We start from the raw sequence: 23,932 nt of genomic DNA, 5'->3' as shown, positions 1-23,932 counted from the left end.
CTAGCTACGCCACTGGTCTCATCAGTCTCGAAATAGCTGGATTCGTCTCTATTGTACCGCAGTTCCGATATACAAGCCCTGTATAACTATATATACTTACTCAAATGACTTCAGTCGGTATATGATGATACTAATACTTTATCCTTGCGATCAATTTGACCAACCTAATGTATTTTTCCATTGTTCAACGAAAGCACAGAAATACAAGCTACTTATCTACTGCGAAAGTCTGTGTATAAGTGAATTGTATATAAAAACCAAAGTTAGCCTCTGAAACAAACGAAAAATATTTTTTTAAATATAATAAATTAGTTAGCCGCCGAAGGAAATTCTATTTGGAACGAAACTTCGGGTACTCTAACTTAATAGGTAAATAAAGCAATATCTTCAAAATCGATGGTGTCAAAATATAGCAGTAGGTCCCCATAGGGTAGGCCATAAATAAATAAAGCTAATATAATCTAGTTCAGTTACACAGCTGCTGATGACGCGACGGTTCAGACTTGGTGTCTTCATGCTTTCGTCCTGAAATAGATCCATTGTTTGCATGATATTAATTAATAATACCAACAACAGAGAAATATGACGGATAATTCAAACCAAACAAGTAATCGCGAACAGTTGGCAGGGCTTAAAGATTGACGGGTTTAAACCATCTAAGATTTGTCATTTCCTGCGAGCCTTTGAACTGAACATGGATATGGTGAACTCTGTAATCTCTCCATGCGATCCTCTCTTATATTCTGTATTACTAGGTAAAATCCATTGAGTACTGTCAACACTCCCCTGCATGTAACTTCAGTATTCCTCTGAGATGGAACTGAACAAGGATAGCGAACTCTGTCATCATTCCATGTGGACCTTTGCTACTCGCTGTGTTGTAACTCAAGTTATCGTAGTAATGATAAGAGAGCTGCTCAAATGTACTTCCCGATTTGTGAGTAAAAGGCCAAAATCCGTAAAGATGAACTTCACTGCAGTGACTCAAAGCAGCTGTAGCAAGATAAAAGCCTGAAAAGAAGACGTAATTTTAAAACCAGTGTGAAAGAAATGACTTTAAATTCATCGAAGTTCACACCGTTGGTTTAGATCGGATCGCAAATTTTGATAAAAAGTGGAAAACAATAGGAGCCCCGTCATATTGTCCATGTCAAGTACAAAATATCTTGGAAAATATTTCAATTATTTTTCGATGTAAAATCTCAGCAAGCAGTATAAGACGGAGGTCGAATATTTTTGTGGGGGAAGGGGAAGGTGTAAGGGGGCATAAAATGTAAAATGAAGCTACCATTTACACTACAGATGTGTAGTACAAACATTTATTTTTAACGTGTGTTATTAAATGTGGGCCATTTGGAAGAAAGCATGGGGAAGCGTGCCCCCCCCCCCACCAGTGGCGTCGCCAGATATTTCAATCTGGGGACACAGCACCTATTTAGGGGGGGGCACAATGTTTATTTCTGAATGCCGTCCTGGGGAGGGGTCTGAAGTGAGGGGTGCATTTTGATTACTTAAGGGTGTTGGTCGGTGAGCAGAAGTTTAACTGATGAATATAATACGTTTCGTCCTTTTTATAAAACGTTTCTGTTTGAGTATTTGTTTAACACCAAAACTCGCATTTGAGGGGCACCTTGGCGACGCCACTTTGCCCTCACCCCACCCCCCCCCCCCCCCCCTTCAACGATGCCAACCCCGCCCCGTGGCTAAGTTTCTGACAACATGAAGGCTAATTGTAATACTAGAAGATTTAAAAGTAACTACTGGCCCTCAATAATAAGCCAATGAAGATGAAATGTACCTCGATCTAAGCAAGAAACTTAGCCTATTTTAGTTTTGTTTCCTTTATTTATACTGGCATCGTTCACTTATGTCACCATCGTTATGATTAATACAGCTGTAACTGTTTCATAAGAGTCACTCTAATGTAGATTGAATAGTTTCCTAATTCAGAACAGATAGCTTCTGAATGGACTCAAACAAACACTTCTATAATAATATCGTGTAAATCCAATTATGATGACAGGAAGATATCGCAAACGTTCGTTCTTACTTTTGCGTAAAAATTAGTTCTAAGTTTACAACAATATGTTTCTTTATACAAATAGTATAGCTTCAAAATATGGAGAAACTCTTGCTGGTAGTAACTACAACCAATTCTGATATAGGCTTCACGCTCTCACTCAAACACGTTAGTAGCTTCCTGTTTTATTCAGTTATGGTATTAATGGAAGCATGAGATTGATATCGCTCAGGTCATGGAGGCAGTTTCCTGGTTCAGCATGAATCTGTTCACACTTCCTATCTCTCTCTGTGCGTGTGTGTTATATAGTGCGGGATTATTTCCTCATTTATCAAACACCTGTTGAAACTGTTAGATGCCAAAAGTCAGTTTTACTTTCATGATGAAATCCTGTTGCATCATTTATTTATATATTTAAACATTGTTTGCCCTTATATTCCATTCATAATAGACAGAAATTCAATATTTATCCAGTATGGGTAGGCCAACGTGGGGTCGTCGAGGTCATACAGTCAAAATGGACTAATCCAGACATCTATAAATTCACTCGATATTTCTTTATCAATATAGTTCTCATTAAGAGCATTTTCCAGTTTCCAAATTGTACACGATGTACCATGTCAAAAGGAATTGAGCTAAAACATTATTTCATAACGTATAAGTCCGTCCTGACGTCAAAAAAACAATACCTTGTTTTGTTAAAGCCCACCACCCCCACCCAGGACCGCCTCATTTGGAGTAACTCACATACAATAACACTGAAGCGTTCTTTAAAATATTATGTTATTATAACAAAACATCACGTAAAACACTGACCTGATGTAAGCCTTTTCTTGAAACCTTGAGAACGCCAAAATCTTTCTACTCTTAGGAAGTGGTCGGGATGTGCCAGAACAAACTGGTTTTCAGTGTTAGTATAGTTACAAAGCACTTGTATGCACTCAGTGGTGTAGGCTTGGAAGGAAAAACATGATGCCCATACTATACCGTAATATTCTTTCATATCTCGTAGGAATAACGTCAAGCTGTCATTATGGGTTAGACGATGGTATCTGAAGTAAACAAAAAGATATTAGATATAACTTATAAAGTGCAATAGCAACATGTAAATACAAGTCTCAGCGACGACACATATATACTGCTGGTAATGGTTGGGAGCTTTGTTTGCTAAGCTTAAATTAGACCACTTTATTAATAATTCATTTGGTAATCTGCCCACTTCTGAAGGTTTGATACCTCTTGTAAGCTTTGGACTACCCCCCTTCCCCCCCCCCGAACCCCGCCCCCTTCCAATCGAATATCTTCAAGGCTGCGATTTACAAAGTGTATTTTACAGCGAGAGTAAACATAGACACATTAGTAACACTTTCCTCTTGCTACGTTATTCCATTGCTGGAACTGTTCAAAATAATTTGTGACGTCATAAATGGACAACAATTAATCTCTATTTGTTTTTCATTGTTTTTGTTTCTGCATTTAGGGCTGATTAATTGAAATCACTTGGTGAAGTTTTTCAATCATACCTTACCGCCTCACAGCTGAATATTTTTTATATCATAATTTGGAAATCATAAGAAGAGGGACATTTATTGTTGTAGTCCATTATGGCATCATATACATGTATTGCGCAATCCACTCATCCAAATAAGGTGAATAGATTACAATATTTTATTTCTGCACAACACAATAAGCTGTTCATCATTTTTATCCTACCTTTCCTCGACTTCATTTGGCCTTTAATATAACAGAACTGTGGAGAACGTATATAACAGCCGCCTATAGATATAGCGTTATACTTGTATTGTTGGACTCGTGTGGTACTCAATGCTAATTGTTGTATAGTGTGTAAACGGGATCATGTCCCGTACAACAAGTTCACCTTTCAATTATTAACATGGTTTAAACGTTTTGCACGTATATAGTTGATTGTACTGTTCTGTTATATCCATGCATCAATGTTAGTTACTACGTACACATTATCAGTGGTACCAACCTGGATTTATATAATACATTGACGTAAAACAAACTAATTTATACTAACAAGTGTCCGATTGTTTACTTCACTTATGACAATTACCACAATTTAATCAAAATGAAATATAGAATATAAGTACCATCATTTACAACTGCTGTGTCATAAGTGGGAGATGGTGACGATACTTTGTTCGTATAAATCCTATAGCAGTAATCAATTGTGATTACAAGAGACCAATGAAACATGGAATCGAATCGATACAGGAATTATGACAAGTGGAATCAATTCTTCAATGAGGAGAGGATGGGATTTAGAAAATAAAGAAGAGGTAACCGAAATAATGATTTTGATGCACCTACGTATATAGTGACAACCATGTTTGCTTTGAAACACGCAAAGTATCTGACAACGGTGGCCCCATCCATCACCCCTGCCATTTAACTGGCCCTATCCCTAACCCCCTGCCCTCTCACTGGCCATATCCCTCACCCCTGCCCTCTCACTGGCCATATCCTTCACCCCTGCCCTCTCACTGGCCATATCCCTCACCCCTGCCCTCTCACTGGCCCTATCCCTCACCCTGGCCCTCTCATTGGCCCTATCCATCACCCTGCCCACTCTGCGGTAAATTCAACTAGGTTGTAATTCAGCAATATGAAGTTATATATGGTAGACTCTCGAAACATGTCGACTGAATTTAGAGGTAACTACAACCTTCCCTATTCCTTTCCCCATCGGCTCATAAAATGACAAAGAATTGAAACCCCTGCATCCTACGTCTTTGCATTCGGTAGTATGGAAAGCCGTTTTAACATTTAATAAGGAATTTCAGATATCTCGAAATAATTTCAGATATCTCAAATTAAATTACAGATATCTCCAATTTATTTAAGATATCTACAAATAATTGCAGATATCTTAAAATCAATTTCAGATATCTCAAAATACCAGAGAATTTCAGATATCTGAAATTGAATTCGAGATATCTGAAATTGAATTCGAGATATCTGAAATTGAATTCGAGATATCTGAAATTGAATTCGAGATATCTGAATTGAGTTCAAGATATCTGAAATTAAATTCGAGATATCTGAAATTGAATTCGAGATATCTGAATTGAGTTCAAGATATCTGAAATTAAATTCGAGATATCTGAAATTGAATTCGAGATATCTGAATTGAGTTCAAGATATCTGAAATTGAATTCGAGATATCTGAAATTGAATTCGAGATATCTGCAATTCTATTTCAGATATCTGAAATAGAATTTCAGATATCTCGAATTCAATTTCAGATATCTGAAATAGAATTGCAGATATCTCGAATTCAATTGCAGATATCTCGAATTCAATTGCAGATATCTCGAATTCAATTGCAGATATCTGAAAATTCCCGATTAAATGTTTAAAATGGCTTTCCATACGTACGCCATTTTAACATTTAATCGGGAATTTCTGCATATGCATTTCAGATATCTGGCATTCAATTGCAGATATCTCGAATTCAATTTCAGATATCTCGAATTAGAATTGCAGATATCTTGAATTCAATTTCAGATATCTCGAAATCTATTTTAGATATCTCGAATTCAATTTCAGATATCTCGAATTCAATTTCGGATATCTCGAATTCAAATTCAGATATCTCGAATGCAATTTCAGATATCTACATTAAGAAACAATTTAAGATATCTGAAATTCCCGATTAAATGTTAAAATGGCTTTTCATACGGTCGCAGGTTGGTATGGTAACGTTATAATATAACTAAACTCACCTTTTGCCCAAAATACTCGGATTAAAAGAGGTTATGTTTGTCTTTTCTCCTGCGTCCTTCACAAATGGTCGAATAGGGGCAGCATTGCATCTTCAAAGATTAACAACATCACAATCGTCTTAATATTGATTCCATTTAATATCTTTAGCCTGCAGTGTCAGGACCAAGAACCGAAAACTCACGGTCTTACAAGAGGATTCACCCCGATTAGCAGATAATTTCCCACCCCTACCCCCTCCCCCGCCCAATATTTTTTGTGATAGTCATTGGACTGACCCCTTATACTTTTACAACAAGAGAGTTCATATTTTCATTATGAGGCTGAATGACCCCATACTAACATCACGGATAGCAGATCGTTACTTCAAAAACTGTTCCTAGCCGAGGTCCAACATCCATCAAATTTCTCCTCCCTGAGAACTGATAAATAACGTGTAACTAATATGTTTGATATTAAGTGATCGGTAAACAACAGTTCACACACATCTATCAGAATTATGGAATTAATTAACCGTTTGACAAGGAGATGTTGATATGATATTGTTTACCAATTGTAGTTTTAATTTCATTTTTAATTTTATTTTTCAAATTTGTTTGTCACTACCCGGCTCTCGATCTACCGTAAAAGCTTCGCGACTCATTCGACAGTTTGGGAAGCTTGATTAAAGGTATGATTGGTTTAGTATAAGTAACTTAGTTTTATTTTAGTCAACAACTCCGCTAACATATATCTATTTCACTGATAACATGTGTTTGGTATACTATACAGTAAACTTTACAGATTATAACGTCCATACCAGAACGGTACAATTCTTTGCGAGGATTAGAATGGATGATCCCCGTACCTGTATACCGAGGATTAGAATGGATGATCCCCGTACCTGTATACCGAGGATTAGAATGGATGATCCCCTTACCTGTAGACAAAGTCAGCCTTATCAATATCTTGTCCACATCTGCTTTGAAGTATCGCTCCGCTGTTGCCTACAACGCTACAACGTCTGTACTCTTTGACGGTAAAATTCTATATTACAAGAGACAACAATAAACAAAATAAAGACTACAGAAGGACAAACAAGCGATTATTTAAAACTGCAGTTTGTACTTAATTTGCTCCCAACTTATATGGTCGAACAGTAAAACGTAAAACGTAATCTTAATTCACTAGTTATCTAAGTACAAACAATGTAGATATGTGAAGCTTTCTTACAGTTGTACTCCATGCTCCATGATCTTATAAGCTAATGGAGTCTCCAACTCAAGATATGAAGAGGACCAGAATAACAGTGTTCTGACCAATTCTCAAAACTGAATATGGGTCACGATGGACGGTGGGGCATACCATAACAATCCTCAAGTCAGGTCCAAACCTGTGGACAATTATATCATAGGTCCCCTATTTTAACTCTTCAAATATGTTATGAAAATTATGATGAAAATATTAAATTTATAAAAACTTCACCTCTTATTTTACCGAGCTCCCTAATTTAACCCCTCCCCCCCCCCCACACACACTGATCGCACATCTCGTGGTCGCCCTGCCTCAGCCCTCCCTTCCTCATATTTGATCCCTTTAACCTTACTACACCGATATGAATATGACGTCACAGTTTGACACTGGCAGTGCAAGATTAGCTGAACAAACTTTTTTGGTATTTATCAAATAACTTCTTCTTTGATATATTGCTCAGCTTTTTAACTTTATATATGCATATTAATAATAAGAGAAGCGACTGTTAAAACCGCACAAAGCTCACATGGGGTAATCGTCGATAGACTTTATCAGTTACGTTAAAGCGGAGTTTCTTGCTTCCGTTGTACTGAAGTTGTGAGTTATTTGCGGTATTTCCTCGATGTACCACCAAATAGTTATTGAAATCGTCTCCCAATACACCAAACAGCTTGTCTCTGGTATTATGTAACAGATGATGTCAGAAAGAAACGGGAAATGTAAGTTACGAGTCGTACAAAATTGTTATTCAAGGTAATATCAATTTACACAGCTGAAAGGCTGAAAGTTTTACAAAGGTTCGCAAACAAATTAATAACTTGGCAGCTGTAACGTACGTGTTAATGCGATTACAATATTGCCTACTGTCTAAATAAATAAATATGATAAACAGAAATTCAATGCCCTGGCAGCAAGCCGGTGTCCTAAAAATTTACCAATCACTCCTTCTGCAATAACCGATCACGCGTTACTTTGGTCATGGACTAGTAGTAATTACGGGAAGGGCATGGTGGCATTTTCACTCTCCCTTCTAAATTTTTCAGAAGTTTCTTCCAAACGGCTTGCACTTAATAACACGGGTCAAAAATGAATACCTGAACTGCACCAATGTAGTTATAATGACGGAATCGATAGCGCCATTTCCCAGAAATATGCGGCTCTCCCCAAACAACTATTTCTCACAGAGGAGTGGTGTCCCCTCCCTATGAAATTTACACAGCTGAAAAGGACTAAATATGTTACTTTGGAGAACAAATAAGCAATAAATACGGCAGCTGCCACGTACGTGCGTTATAGAAGCAGGTTAATGTCGATTTGCAGGACAATTGAATGCAATACTGCCCTCTGTTTTAATAAATATATAGATTACGATAAACAGAACATTAAATATCTAGGCTGTAGCAAGCAGGTGTCCTAAAAGTCTGCCAAACTCCTTCTGCATAAACCGATCACGTGGTACTTTGTCGTGTTAGTGTTGGATATACTAAACTATACTAACTATATATGTTAGTATATAACTTACATATATAATTCATAAACACACTGCAGTACGTTTCAACTGAGTTTGATTGTACTATATCCCTGTAATCAATTTTGTTTTTTGATTTCCTCTTGTAGTGAAACACATCTATTGATTTAGTGCCATAGCTAAGACTATTAAGGTGACAGTACGGAGATTTACTCACCTAAATGTTTTAAGGTTAGCTTTATTAAAACTATGTTCTTTTTTCAGGAGTCTGTTGTAGAAATAAATCTTCTCCAGATTATCATCCGTGAACACCCAAATTTTCTGCTCACTGTCGGTTAAACTGAAACCATAGAATACATTAATTAAACTTAGCACAGCAGTCAAACAATGCTCTAACAACATTACTATCCTAGACAAACTGCGGTACATTATTAACTTGAACAATAAACAATATGAGGGCAATTCACGGAGTTGCATATCCCATCGCCAGCAAACATTGATTTCAAATGAACAAATTTATTACTAGAAATACAATATGGCAATACCGTTTTGATGTTAACATGACTATATCCTTTTGTGAACACTACACTGAACTAAACTAGGCTGGGAGTCCTGACTCCAGAATCATACTTTTAACAGTGAAAATAATTGTGAAATTTTCCCCTTTTTTTGTTCTTGTCCATGGGCGTCAACAGGTGGGGGACGGGGGGACATGTCCCCCCACTTTCAAAAGTGGAGGGGATATCATATCATTTGTCCCCCCCACTTTTCAGAGCAGTTATTAAAAAAATCACATGCATATGCGCGATTTTCTATCACAATTGCTGAGCTGATTCAAGTAGAATCTAACTTAAGAATCATTATCAATAAATTGCACTGGAAATTAGAACAGTGCTTGGCCCTTTATCCCCCTTCCTCTGATATTCACCCTCCCCGCTTCGTCCGAGACCTCTGATAAAAGTTTGTGCGATGTTTGAACGATGTTTTAGAGTGTTTTGTGGAAGCACCCCTTCTCGCCAGAAATGGAATTCCCCTTGCCCTACACTGTGAATCAGAGAAAACGACGCATTTCAACTTGAAAACAAGTCGAAGACCCCACCAGGAAGGTAATATCATATATTTTAGGCCCTACAGACAGTATTCTGCCTGTATGCAGGGTATTATATGATACCAAACTACCGAAAATATTTCGTTTGAGATGGACGCTGTGTAATTCGTCTCCCTTGGTGTCAGAACGGCATCTTTCTACCAGTACTTTCTGTCGGAATTTAGTTTTGTGAGACAAAATTTCTCCTCACAGATCTGGTTCTGATGTAACTAAAAACGACTCAGGAAGGCCGTCTCCTGCGATCTAGGGGTCTTATGTACCCAAAATTTTCTGGTACGCTACGCGCCAACCAATGGTGGCGCTCCGCTTAGATAGTATAGTGTCCCCCTCACTTTCTGAAACCTGCTGACGCCCATGTTCTTGTCCATTTTATACCAACTTAACCACTAGAAGATTACCACTCATTGTCAATCACTGAAATTCTAATGTCTCGTATGTGGGGGAAATTGAAGTTAGTCAAAGAAGTTTCAAACTAAAGTATCTCTTTGTACATTCTTGTAGACATTGCATTAAGAGTTATTGTTAACATCAAGACTCATAAACTCGTGTCGTGAAGTTGATTCTAGTGTAGCCATTCCACGAAACGAATTCCGATTTCAATAGAACGGCTCACGGAATCTTGGATCAAGTAAACCGAACCCAATGGAATGTAGCGTATGTATATATGATAAGGTCAACATATGTAATCCAAGCATTAGATGCAAAGTTAGGGCGTTTGGAAGGAAACCCTGTAACTAGACTTTTAACTAAGTGTCACAGGTCAATCAACAACAAAAATAAATCAGTTCAGCTTAAGCACCATGTTTCAGCGACGTCAATGAACTCATTCATGTTTTGACATGTTTAAGACATATGGACCTTCTTTTGATTCAGTGTTTGTCTTCCAACTTCCAAGCGATGGTCATTTAATGCTTACAATCTGCCATGTTATGGCAACTGACATAACTGTATATGGCTCAACTGGCAAAGGAACAACACTATCTCATCCTCCTTATGGGAGCGATGAGATTCATTCTAGAGTAATACAACATTAATACAAAAGGAATCATTGTCTACTTGTCTATTAGTTGATATTAGTTGTACTCTCACATAACTACATATGCCAAACTTTACACAACATGATTATTAAGAGTCATTAAGAGTCAGTCCAATCATCATGGTTCAGTCATTCACATTGATTGACACCACCTTCAATGCAAAACGACGGAAGCTACCGAATGTCTCTCCACGAGGATACAGAGTCGCCAAATCGATAGTGATAATGTTAAAGGTTAAATCTCTTCAAAACTTCAAACTAATGTTTACTATAGTACAACAGTCTAACCCAGGAAACCAGCCCTTTTATTTGACTGGGATTTTCCTTTTTAAGATAATTATGTTTAGATGATAATTCAAGATATTACGGTTTAATGTCAGAATAAATGTCCTCTCATTCCTTTCATGACTTTGTTTGAAACCATGAGGATATTATGGACATTTGCACTTATGTGGTTTGTCGTGACAATGTGCAAGTCCAGGAAGCAATGCAGTATCATGACATCACTATCATGGAATATGTATAAATATATATATATATATATATGTATGTATATATATATATGTATGTATATATATATGTATGTATATATATATATATATATATATATATATATATATAACTATATGCCATTACGTCATGGTTATTTACGGCAGTATATTCTTGTGATGGTCCCTAACCAAACTGAATCACTTTAACCATATAAAGTCTCTTCTGGTTGTCTTTATTATGACGCTCGTTATATTCCTTTGAATGGACGTTTACGAACGTAATGAATATAGCCGCTAGATCTGATTGTCACAGACACACACACAGTCAGTATGCATGGTTTTATGTACCATAAGTAAGTATATATGGTGTACCAGAATTGTAAAGCAACTGTATATGAATTGCTTGTTTCATAGTCTATAGCCTATGAATTGTGAAAACTCTTCGTAAGGTTATACTCTCTATCCATACTTAGGCATTGATCCAAGTAGTGTTAAATAATTAGTGCATATAGTGTACCAGAATTGTAAAGCAACTGCATATGAATTGCTTGTTTCATAGTGGGAGATTATGCTTATATCTATAGCCAGGCGCGTATCCAGGGGGGACGTTGGGGGCGCGCGCCCCCCGGGTAGGAAAAAGAGGAGGGAAAAAAAGAGGGAAAAAAGGGAAAAAAGAGGGGGGAAAAGAGGAGGAGGAAAGGAAGGAAAGGAAAAGAAAAAGAAGAAAGAGAGAAAAAGGAGGGAGTAAAAGGAAAACGTCAAGACACCGGGAAGAGAAAGAGGAACAGTGACATCATTACAGCGCTGATCCCTTTCATATACACATGGTAGCCAGCGACGGATCAAGGATTTCGGAAGGGGCGTGTGCCTCACCCTACCCTTTACACCGACAACTCCATTTTTGACGTTTCCATTTTCCCTCTCTCACTAATGTATCTATATATCATACTATATATGGTCTATCATAACGCGTGTGTGTATGGACGCCTTAAACAATTGTAGAATTGTGCTATGAAACCAACTGTGGCTGGTCTCGAACTCGACCGTGTCGTCGGTGAACATGACGCATTTCGGGAAGAGGGCGACCGCCCCCCCCCCCCCTTGAGCATATTTTGTTTATGATATCGCTAGTAATTTCTAAATAGAAAATGCTTAGATGCAACTTACAAGGCCTGGGAAGTACAACTTCCAGCGATCTGGGAGGCATTTTCGGGCAAAGTTTTCTTGTACGCTTCGCGCCAACTCAGGGTGGCGCTACGCTTAGATAGTTTGCCTACAAGCCCCTCCCTTGGCAAATTCCTCGCTACGCGCCTGTTCGAATTTTTAAAGCAAACAGCAGATATCACATCATATCAATGAGCATGAAAATGGCGTTTCAGGATGAACAGCCTCAAACTGTCTATGTGTTTAGTCATGGGTCTAGCACCCAAATTTGATTTGGGGGCTGTAACGACTTGCCCGAAAAAAATAACCAACCATTTTCGCGCGCTCTGCGCGCGTTCAACTTGGTAATGTCAATATCATTGACCGAGCATCGGTTATTATATCGCATGCCATCGTGTACCGTCCAGTCGGTGAAAGTTGCGCAGTATGCCGCGGGATGCTAGTGTAAACAACGAAATGTCTTATATAGATGGAGAAAAAGCATGGAGGTCCAATCATGTCAAAAATGTCTTTTACATTAGTAATGGCGAATTAGGGGCTGCATAGATGAATTTTGTGCAACATTATGGGTATATTTTGAAGTGAGTTTATTCACGAGAAATGTGAATTTTCAAATTCTGAACAAATAATGGGCTTAAACCTTGAAAAGTGGGGCTGACTGGTATTGTGGGCCGCAACGTATAATCACCTACAAAAGCAATGATCCACAGGACATGCGATGAGGTCGAACATGATGTGTGACTGGTGACAATCTTCAAAAAGGTTATGAATGGAAAAAAAAAACTATTGGGAAATACTTGATTCTCAGGCAAAAGTGTACATCTGGTTGGTCATTTTCAAGCCCGAGAAGTGCCATTTCCGGTGATCTGGGGGGTATCAAAACCAGAAATTTTCTTGTACGATGCGCGCCAACCGATGGTGGCGCTCCGCTTAGATAGTAATTCGCGCCCCCCCCCCCCGGGTTAGAAAATCCTGGATACGCCACTGATAGCCTATGAATTGTGAACTTACTCTTCGTAAGGTTATACTCTCTATCTATACTTAGGTATTGATCCAAGTATAGTGTTAAATAACAGTAGGCTAAGGCACTATACGGTCACTTGTTTACTCTTTATACTCTGGAGTACTAAGTACTATCTAACAGTGCACTAAATGTAATAGACCTATAACAATTATCCTGAGAGATTTGAAATCAAATCTGCTAACCCTTGATCATTATAAACATGGTTGTTACTGCTTAGTGGGTTATAGGCCTATACACTGATAATGAGCACAACTGGAGTATTCTGTTTGCATACAACAATAGTACTAGATAACTTTCAAGGTTCAACTTGTAAACAGAAACCCACGCAGTTAATTAGTTATAACGTGAATATATTATACTGACATTCTTAATTCCCGAGGAAGAATGATGTATAGAATGTTCTGTGAGATTTCGCTTTCACTACGCATTCGATCTTCGCCAGGCTAAAGCCATAGTCAGGGGCATATGTCTTATAAGCCTAGTAGAAATAATTTCCAATGTTTAAAGGTAACTTAACATGGTGTCCGATCTGATTGACAAAAGTATTGTGATTGGCCATAAGTGGTAATTCTTTACCTGTTTCTTGTCCTGTTCTCCGACAAATCTGACGTGGTAATGCTTTCTGCCTGTCTTGACAAAGATCTGCTGATAGTTGATGTCCTCCCTGGAGCGAAACATGAATTACCACTTTGTAACTGGAATCCAATGAAACTAAGATACACAAAATTGAGCAAGAGAATAATAGTCAGGTAAACCTTAGATGTCTGAAAGGCCTTCATTTTATCTATCTTATCAAGTATTTGACCTTGATAACAATCAAACTGAAAGGTTACAAGATCCAATGTAAAATATTAACCAAATGGTATGATGTGTCGTTGATGCACATATATCCATTAAAGTACACATCAATGTCAAACTGAGAAATATATCTCCGCCGTGTTCGCTTGCTTCAAGTTCACCGGCATATACCGCTAAGTGGGAAACTGCCAGAATTACTACAGGGAAACGTGACGGCTGGATGTTCTTGCAACTTCTTGAATTTGGTAGAATCGAATCTGTTGAAAAAGAGGAAGTCGGTTTTCAGTTATAAAGCTGAATACATAAGGTGAAGCTATGGGAATACGGACGGCATGCAGGAGCGTTTTTACGGGCTTAACGCATTGTATTATACACATGTAAGTGCTCTGTCAAGCTACACAGGTTAATAAAGTTCCACACTACATTAAGAATATGTTTAATAAAAGCAAATATACATTATCTTGTTGACGGCATTCATTAGGCTTCACTGATGACAATCATTGTAGCAAATGTAGTGAAAGACCACAATATCCTCATGATCATTCCGGGGTGGCAGAGGTGACCAAATTTAAGAACACCTTAGTAAATATTTCGATTGGTTAAGATGGTGCAGACTGTGCCACCAATTCCAGCGATAATCGCTATCAGCGCATTACAAAAACAGACAATGCTTCAAACAATTGACTAGTTTTTGGCACATGTATAAAGCAGTTGAAACGTATTAACAGACATGCTTACAAAAACATTTCCACTTCATTCTGATGACACTCTGTTAATAACACGCTGAGTGTCGATTATAATTACTGATCAGTCAGCCGTAACATGATGTATGATCATAATATAGCTTGTTCAAGTCAACACTTAAGTGCTGAGTTAACTATAATATGACATTAAGCTATACCGCTGCGTCAATATATTGATGTTTATGGCATCATATACTCTGACTTTATTTGCGATAATAAAATGGCAGATAATTGTACTCGATATTCAAGAAGAATAGATCTTTCGTTCTCAGAAGCAAAGATGAAATCTATACCTCCACCATTTTGTCATTTTTCATATTTGAGAGAACATACCGCACCTCTTGTCCGGCGCTTCATATTTTCAAAACAATTTAAGTGTGTCTTATAAATCATTCTCCCCAAATAATGTTTAAATAACACAGAATGACTTTGTAACCGTATGGCTGTACGTACTTCAAGTTGCAATTGTTTCATGCATATCATTCTGTAGCTATCATTTGGGTTAGGGATCACAGCATCCACACCATGACATAGTATAGGCTCATTCTGTAGCTATCATTTGGGTTAGGGATCACAGCATCCACACCATGACATAGTATAGGCTCATTCTGTAGCTATCATTTGGGCTAGGGATCACAGCATCCACACCATAACATAGTATAGGCTCATTCTGTAGCTATCATTTGGGTTAGGGATCACAGCATCCACACCATGACATAGTATAGGCTCATTCTGTAGCTATCATTTGGGTTAGGGATCACAGCATCCACACCATGACATAGTATAGGCTCATTCTGTAGCTATCATTTGGGTTAGGGATCACAGCATCCACACCATGACATAGTATAGGCTCATTCTGTAGCTATCATTTGGGTTAGGGATCACAGCATCCACACCATGACATAGTATAGGCTCATTCTGTAGCTATCATTTGGGTTAGGGATCACATCATACACACCATGACATAGTAAAGGCTATAGCCTTACTCCGTTTCCTGACATCAGTCAGCTCACCGTCGATATATACGTATTGGTTCATCCTCCGTGCAGTAGCTTATTAGAAACGATTACAGAAATCATTTTTACCTAATGTTGCTTTTTACACATCGCTTTTTCCACGCATTGATAAACCATTTTACGACAGCGTTGCTACTAATTGATATTATATTCGTTACGAATTGAAGTAATGCCGTTACTAATTACATCAGGTTGTTACTACTAACAATAATCCGTTGCTTCTTCCAAACATGCCGTTAAGTTAAATCACGCCGTTTTTAATTCAAAACGGGTCGTCACGTTAATTCGAGACAGGTCGTTATAAATTCAAAACAGGTCGTTTCTAGCCTATCAGATGTTTATTACTGATGCGTTGCTGCCACTACTTACGTTTTCCCTATTCGCGTTCCATAAAAGTGAAGAGTACGCGTAACCTTGGGCAATTGCTTACAAAAGGAAACATCACTAGCTGTTCATGATCGAACTCCATTAATGTAATACAATTAACCTACCAGCCGGCGGAATTTGTTGCATCCGGACGAAATGGCACTTATCGGCTAATGTCACAAATTTGTATGTTTGAGTTTACTCCGACCTAGTCTGGATATGGACTGTCTGTTTTGTTATTTCCAAGATGTATATATAACACGGCTGACGTCGTCGCTTTACTTATTGATGGCGCCCTTCATTTTTTTATTGTAAAAAATTCTTAATAATAAATAAATGAATAAATACACAGAATTGTGAGACACATATAAGGGTATGTGTATGCGGAATGGAAAGCGAAAAGGAACCTTAACATGTTTTTATTTAATACAAAAAGTTTGTTGCTGCTCGATCTGTAATGCTCACACGTAAAAATACTAATTAGTATTTTCTACGGAAACATACCTCACATTTTCAAGAAATTGAAATGCAGCTTTGAACAAATTAAGATACAACTCGTAGAAAGTTACCGAAGTTTTCATCGATCAGTATTATATTACCTCTACATTGCGTCTGTCATTTGGTATTTAACTGGCAGTGACACAACGGACGATATCATACGGTTTGCCTATAATCTAAGCATAGCTACAAGTTAACTATAGTAGTAGTAGTACTATACTAGTGTAACTATAAAGTTATGGTTGTATCCAAGCTACAGTAGTTACTATGTCTAGTGAAGGGTCGTGCACCGATAAAAAGGAAGGGGACAAGATGGGTAAGACTGTCGATTAGAATCAGTTACAGCGATAAGCTGGGTGACACCAAAGATTAGAGCTTAATATATACTGTCGATTTATTTACCAAGGTTAAAACAGCCTCTGAAATATGTGACAAAAAAGAAAAGTATCTTTAACATGAATGACAATACTACGGTAATATGTCACAACAACAACTAAGTACATGGAACACCATAAAATTCATGGGACACACTTTGTACTATTTTCTCATGTTTCAAATGACAAGAGAATAACCTTGAGCTTAACTATACTACCTCTTAATATCTAACAGTGATACAATAACATTTTAATGAACCTAATATATGTTATGCGGTAATATATAGTTTCAGGTTAAAGAATGACAACACATAATCACGAAATCAACTGTACTCTGTGTCCAAATCTTTAACACTCTTCACCAGGTAATAACTAGAGGCAATATGTGGGATCTCGATTCTCAACCACTTATGATACATAACCGCCTATAGGCCTATGCAGGCCAGCCTACTCACCAACCCAACGAAACAATGACAGCAGTGAATCATGTATATCTGGGATGACAGTACGGGCCTACAGTACCAAGTGTGATGATCGACACAGAACCTATACCAAACATAATATGCACACAAGTACTATACTAATACCAATCACCCTGCAATTGGCAAGAAAGAACCTCGGGATACATTACGTATATTATACCCTACTGGTTACACATATTATGTGTAACCAGTATGGTCACTGTATATCAGTATACTATTCCAGTACCAGTATATCAGTACCAGTGTACCAGTATATTAGTATGACATAACAGTATAACATGAAACAATGCAGCGACGTAGCCAGAAATTTGAAAGGGGGAGCACATTTTGCGATTGATATGGGGAGGGGTCTAAGGGGAGGGGGTGTCCCCTAATAACAATTGAAGGTCCTTAGATGCGATCTGGTGCAATGTTTTGCCACTTTCATCATTATCATATGTTATCATATTATCAGCAGACTTTGTTTCCTGTTTGAATTCTTTTACATGTTCTTTTACATATTATATCAGAAAGACAAACATATGGCTCTTTTAACTTTTTTTCCAGTAGGATGGTTCTTGTTTATTGTCCAATGTCTGGACTTTCATACATTTGACGAACTTAACTGATAGACAATATAAACTTTCATATTTTGTAAGACAGCTAGATGTGCAGTGGCCTAAAAACAATATCGCTATCGCAATGTATTAGCAGTGTAATAATTATTTATAGGAAGTGCGTATCACGTACGATTGCTAGCTTAGCTTCATAACATGCTGTTCGTGCAACAACTTAGGACGAATCATATAGAAAGGATGAGAACGAACGTTGTCGACGTTGTTGTGCATACGGTTCGTGACACTCCATCGAGTGCGGTTAGGTAGACAATATGTATTTTATTACGCAGTGGCCTACCGAAGGCTTGTAATAGGCTATGGGCTAAATTTAGCTAATTACATCTGCCAAACTAAGTAAGTAGCTCAATCAGTAGGTCTGAATGTTACTACGATTATAATCGAGTTAACGGAGCTGACGAGTATTCAAGATCAAAAGAGCACTGACAAAAAATGCCATGCTAAAAAAAAAGCAGTTTTTAACATTTTTCGACACTGAAAGGGGGGGGGGGGGGGTGAGAAGTTGCTCCTACTGGCTACGTCCCTGAAACAATAACAGTTTTCTTATACAGACTTAATATGCCATAACAAACTATACATCAGAATAAATTAAACTGAAAACAACTATTAATAATCATAAATCCTCAACTCCTTCAGCATGACGATATACTAGTAGTTCTACTACTAGTAGTAGTAGTATAATCATAAAATCCATACATGGGACCATGTGGTCGGTATATGCCTCGTAACAAACCCTTTGTTCTCTATAATAAACAAAATGGTGGCCATTCATTCAACATCAACCCATTTAACATGTCTCATGATTAACACTCCTATAACAATAACTGGTCACCCTCAAGAAATAGTACCCACCATGCATATTCATAGTTCACCTCACTACGCTAGGCTATATCCAATTGCTAGGATGTGAAATTGGAATTCAACACAAGTATTGGTGATAAAAAGCTTTGTTGGGACTGAGATGAAAGTCTGGTCTTGCTGTTAGTACTGTCCGGTATAGGCCATTGATGTGCCTTACTGATTTGAAATTGCTAATCAACTAAAGAAGCCTACACTCTTAAAATTGTTGGGCAAAGTATCGCCATAGGCGAACGAGGCGGGGGGGGGGGGACTGCCCCCCTCCACATTTCCAGAGGACAAGAAATTCGGGCAAAAGTCCTGAAAAATTCGGGCAGCCTAAGAGGAGAAAAAAAAAAATATATATATAAATATGCAGTAGCTTGCCCGAATCTTTTTCATATTTTTGCCCGACAATTCCGTGGAGAGCGTTTTGTGTTATTTGTTTTGTGACATTAATATTAATATAGGCCTAATGATTTTCTATATTTAGCATCATGATGCCCGAATATTTCCGTGTAACATCACCGATAGCGCAGCTCATCTGGGCTACCACGCTTTTTGCACTATCGCCCAAAATTATTAACAGGGAACGCCGCTCACAATCGTGGTGACATGCATGCATGGAGAGTAGCAGTCTCTGAAGTGCAAAAAACCGCAGTAAACATTTTTTCTAACTAGTCAACTGTATACCTGGACATCCCCGACATCATGGGCGTCAATACATTTCGATGGGTGGGGACAACAATATCAAATGTCCCCCCACACATTTGGAAAAAGAGTAGTGTCGTTGCTCTATTTGGTTAGGGCTTACACATCTCAGGATTCATATCATCGAATATCACTCAATGTTGCTGAATGGAGAATTCCACCCAGATCTCGTGAGTTGGTACCCTGAGCTCTCCAACAATCTTAAGCTTAGTCTGCCTTTCTTTCGAGGCCAGTTCCATTCGTCGTCGGTTGAAGGGTATAGACAAATATTCAAGTCGATGAATCCAGCGGTACGGGCTATGTTTGGTGAAGATGAGGCTCTCTTGCGGTTGCTCCTCGTCTCCTCCGCGACGAAGGCCGAGAGATCTTTTAGTGCTTTGAGGCGTTTGAAGACAATGCTACGGAGCACCATGACTCAACAGAGGCTGAACCATGTGTTGGTGTGCCATATTCACCGCGAACGTCTAGCCCAGTTGAAGCCTGAGGAGTTAGCAGAGAAGTTCGTTGGTTCCTCGGATTACAGACGCCGCATCTTCGGCCGATTCCAGTAGAAAACTAGTGCGCTCCGTCATTATCATAAGAGACAGTACTTCATAGCTAGAGCCTATTCATTTATCCCTGTGATTGTGCATGACCTAACAAAATTGAAAAATTTCGGTCAAAATTGACCTTTAACCTGTCATATTTACCACGTTTTCCTTGCCACTTTGGGAAATTGTATCTCGCGATTCTTATACTCCACCGTACAAAACTTCGTATGATTTTGAATACTACAAAAAAAAAATACCTAATAGAATTACCGTCATAGGCGTAGGAGCCCAATTTGATTTTTGAAAACCAAAATTTTTCGCGCGCTACGCGCGCGTTCCACATAATAATGTGCATATCATATAGGCATGCTTCGGTATTTACATCGCATGCAAATAACATACAATCATTTTCCGTCTTATTACCCTTCCGTATTGGTTACAATTATTGGGTAAAAATAATATCAGTTTAACTACTGAAAAAAACATTGCAAATTATCTTTCTTTCAGTAGATGCCCAAAAAAGCTATCAGCATATTGTCCGAATTTTCACAAAATATTTGGTTGGGGTGGGGGGCTAATAAGTTTGTGAAATGAGTGCCAGTGGGTACAAATGTATCGCAAAAAGTTCGGAACAGCGCGAGGGTGCATGGGGGTACAAATTTCTGGCCTTAGCTACGTCCCTGGGTACACGGTGGTTACATAGTACGCTCCGACCAGAATTCACCCGATTACCAGATGCAGATCCACCTAGCAACTAGTACACACACCTATTGCTTGAACGTCCTCGGAATCGAAGGTTTGAAATCAACAGCAGGTCGTTGGTTAGGTGCGGCCCTGTCAATCTTTCACTCCTAAAATCTGGCCCATTCATTCAAAAAGGTTGCCCACCCCTGCAATAGGCCTATATCTGAGGCCCTGGGGTCATTCATTGACCGACTTGGTGCAATATAATGTGCCCATTTCGAAGTAAATTTATTCACAGATTGTACATGGGTTCGAACAAATGGGGTATTCTATCCTGAAACAGGGCAAAATGGGGCTGGGGTTCCAGTTCGCCGCATCATTTGTCAACTTGCACTGGGTCTAATGTTCATGTCAATTGGAATCACTAATAAAAGAAATAATCCACCAAAAGTGAAGGTCGCATGAACTTTATTGCAGATTTCCTGAGTGACGAATTTGTAATTTTCTCCCGAAATCACGCAACTATAGATGGCTGCTATCCAGCCTGTCAAGTGCCATCTCCAGCGATCTGGCAGGTATTAAAATATGAAATTTTCTTGGTACGCTGCGCGCCATCCGATGGTGGCGCTCCGCTTAGATTGTACTTACGGCCGGAATACTCGAAGCGATTACGTCCCCCCCCCCCCACGTTTCAAATCGGATTGACGCCCCTGCCGACATGAGTGTATATAAGAAACATTTTCTTTTTCATGGATGGTGGAGGGGGGGGGGTGCCTACAAGCCTTAAAGTACAGGTTTATCATATTCTTTGTTATTTTTTATACTTTTTTTGTGAGACAAATTGCAGTCTCACCCGACACAGCGACATTTTCCCGCCTACAATGGATGTTTTTCTGGAGGTAGCTGAGTACTGTGTTAAAATAATAAATACGGTTTTTACAACTAAATAGGAGCTAAAAAATATACTGTCCTATTTTTCCCCTTCAAAGTGATTTTACCATTTTTTCTTCTTCTAATTTACCAAATTTTTGGGGAAGTGTAAATTTCTAAACGGGAGATTATAACATAAAGAATGTTTAGATGCAACTTGCAAGGCCTCAGAAGTGCCATTTCCGGCAATCTGCGAGGCATTTTTTGCCAAAAAACATCTTGTACGCTACGCGCCAACCGATGGTGGTGCTCCGCTTAGATAGTGTCACAGGAACTTTCGGGCACAAAAGTTTCTGCCCCCCAAACCGAAATGGTCCCGTACGCCTATGAGTATTGTCCAACCTGGGCAATTATTTACACATCCGTTGGGTCCGTATGCCTCCTGGTTGATATTGGGCAAAAAAGTGCCCAACTAAGTTGGTTAATGATTTTGCCCAGCAAACGGTTAAATAAATGCCCAACACCTTTGCCCAACGCCTTTACCCAACAATGTTGGTCACCAATTTGCCCAATGGTTGTGTAAAACCTTTTACCAATGGATTTTTCTTTACCCAATGATTCTTGCCCAACAGCTAGTTAAAAATAACAGTGGTTGGTTAACTAATACAATACCAACATTGGAATGTAACATTGCAAACTTTTTCATACAACTGGGTTTATTTAATAGGTTATAAAGCTTAAACAGACAATGATAAAGAACAAACAAGTAATTCAATGTTTTCATACTTTCATTTTTTCTGGTCTTAGCCGACTTCAGATTGTTCCTCCAGTATGAATTCTCACAGCATTCAGTGCTTGACCTCTATTTACCTAGTTAAACGATCTGTGACTTCCATCCATAGCAATAATTTCATAAACTCACAATCAACATATCAACATTATTAAAGCTGAAAATATTAGCTATCCATATTGTGCCATTGTTTACTATTTTCAGTTCTTGAAATGTGTTGACCACAGAAGACCTCCTGTATGTTGACATCAACTACACAAGGTACAGGTGCAACCAGGGACGTAGCTAAGGCCTGATGATTGGGGGGGTGTAGTGGCTGAAATTCCCACTGGATGGGTTTTGGAGCCAGAAAATTCCGACTGCTGCCTTGTACCCCCCCCACCCCACACCCGCATTAATCGTCAGCGATACTGTCAGTGTCAGTCAGACACCCCATCTTTCGCGACTGCACTTATGTTCCGAACTTTTTTCGATACATTTGTACCTTTATGGGGCAAAGTTTTTTCTTATGTTGATGGCACTTTTAAGCTTCCATAGATTAGCATTGGCGTTTGTATACCATAGAGACAATATATATCCCAACGACGTAGCCAAGAGTTTGAAAGAGGGAACACCTTTTGCGATTGTTATGGGGGAGGGGTCTAAGGGGAGGGGGTCTCCCCCTCCCCTTTGAGATATTTTTGAACAATTGAAGGTCCTTAGATGCGATCTGGTGCAATTTGTTGCCAGTTTCATCATTATCATATGATATCATATTATCAGCAGATTTTGTTTTCCTGTTTGAATTCTTTTACATGTTCTTTTACATAATATATCAGAAATACATTTGACGAACTTAACTGATGGACAATATAAACTTTCATATTTTGTAAGACAGCCAGATGTGCAGTGGCCTAAAAACAAATATCGTTATCGCCGTGTATTAATTAGCAGTGTAATAACAACAGTTTTTAAACATATTTTTCGACACTAAAGGGGGGGGGGCAGTCGCTCCCCTGCTCCCCCTGGCTATGTCCCTGTATATCCTGAACTTACTTGAAGCAAGCGAACAGGGTCGACCCACCCAATAGCAAAATTAATACATAAATTATCCGAATTGAAGCTGGCGAACGTTGTATTTTTTTTTAGAGTATCATTCAAAATAATACGAAGTTTTGTATGGTGGAGTATAAGGATCGCGAGATACAATTTCTCAATGTGACGAGGAAAACGTGGTAAATATGACTGATTAAAGGTCAATTTTGATCGAAAATTTTATGTCACTCACAAATTACAAGAACATATGAAAATAAAAATGCGACAGTCAGAAAAATTAAAGTGCGACAGTC

At 38.5% G+C, this 23,932-nt stretch overlaps 1 protein-coding gene across 6 annotated transcripts in view; it reads right to left on the bottom strand.

Annotated features, from left to right (window-relative positions):
• Window positions 1-134: 134 nt before the first annotated feature.
• Window positions 135-23,932, bottom strand: part of LOC139957118 (alpha-N-acetylneuraminide alpha-2,8-sialyltransferase-like) — a 28,704-nt gene continuing 4,906 nt past the window's right edge. The window contains exons 1-8 of one of the 6 annotated variants that reach the window (XM_071955258.1): window positions 17,542-17,695; window positions 13,868-14,346; window positions 8,686-8,808; window positions 7,527-7,677; window positions 6,687-6,793; window positions 5,770-5,859; window positions 2,837-3,072; window positions 135-1,011 (exon numbers count right to left, since the gene is read on the bottom strand). In XM_071955258.1, the coding sequence (XP_071811359.1) occupies window positions 776-1,011; window positions 2,837-3,072; window positions 5,770-5,859; window positions 6,687-6,793; window positions 7,527-7,677; window positions 8,686-8,808; window positions 13,868-14,070 (1,146 nt within the window). In that variant the 5' untranslated portion in view covers window positions 14,071-14,346; window positions 17,542-17,695 and the 3' untranslated portion in view covers window positions 135-775. The other 5 variants (XM_071955257.1, XM_071955259.1, XM_071955261.1 and 2 more) reach the window with 5 other exon arrangements.

The sequence above is a fragment of the Apostichopus japonicus genome, chromosome 2 (assembly GCF_037975245.1).
Source record: "Apostichopus japonicus isolate 1M-3 chromosome 2, ASM3797524v1, whole genome shotgun sequence".
Classification (NCBI taxonomy): Eukaryota; Metazoa; Echinodermata; class Holothuroidea; order Aspidochirotida; family Stichopodidae; genus Apostichopus; species Apostichopus japonicus.
The sequence above is the reverse complement of the archived record's forward strand: the minus strand, read 5'-3'. Positions and strand labels throughout refer to the sequence as shown.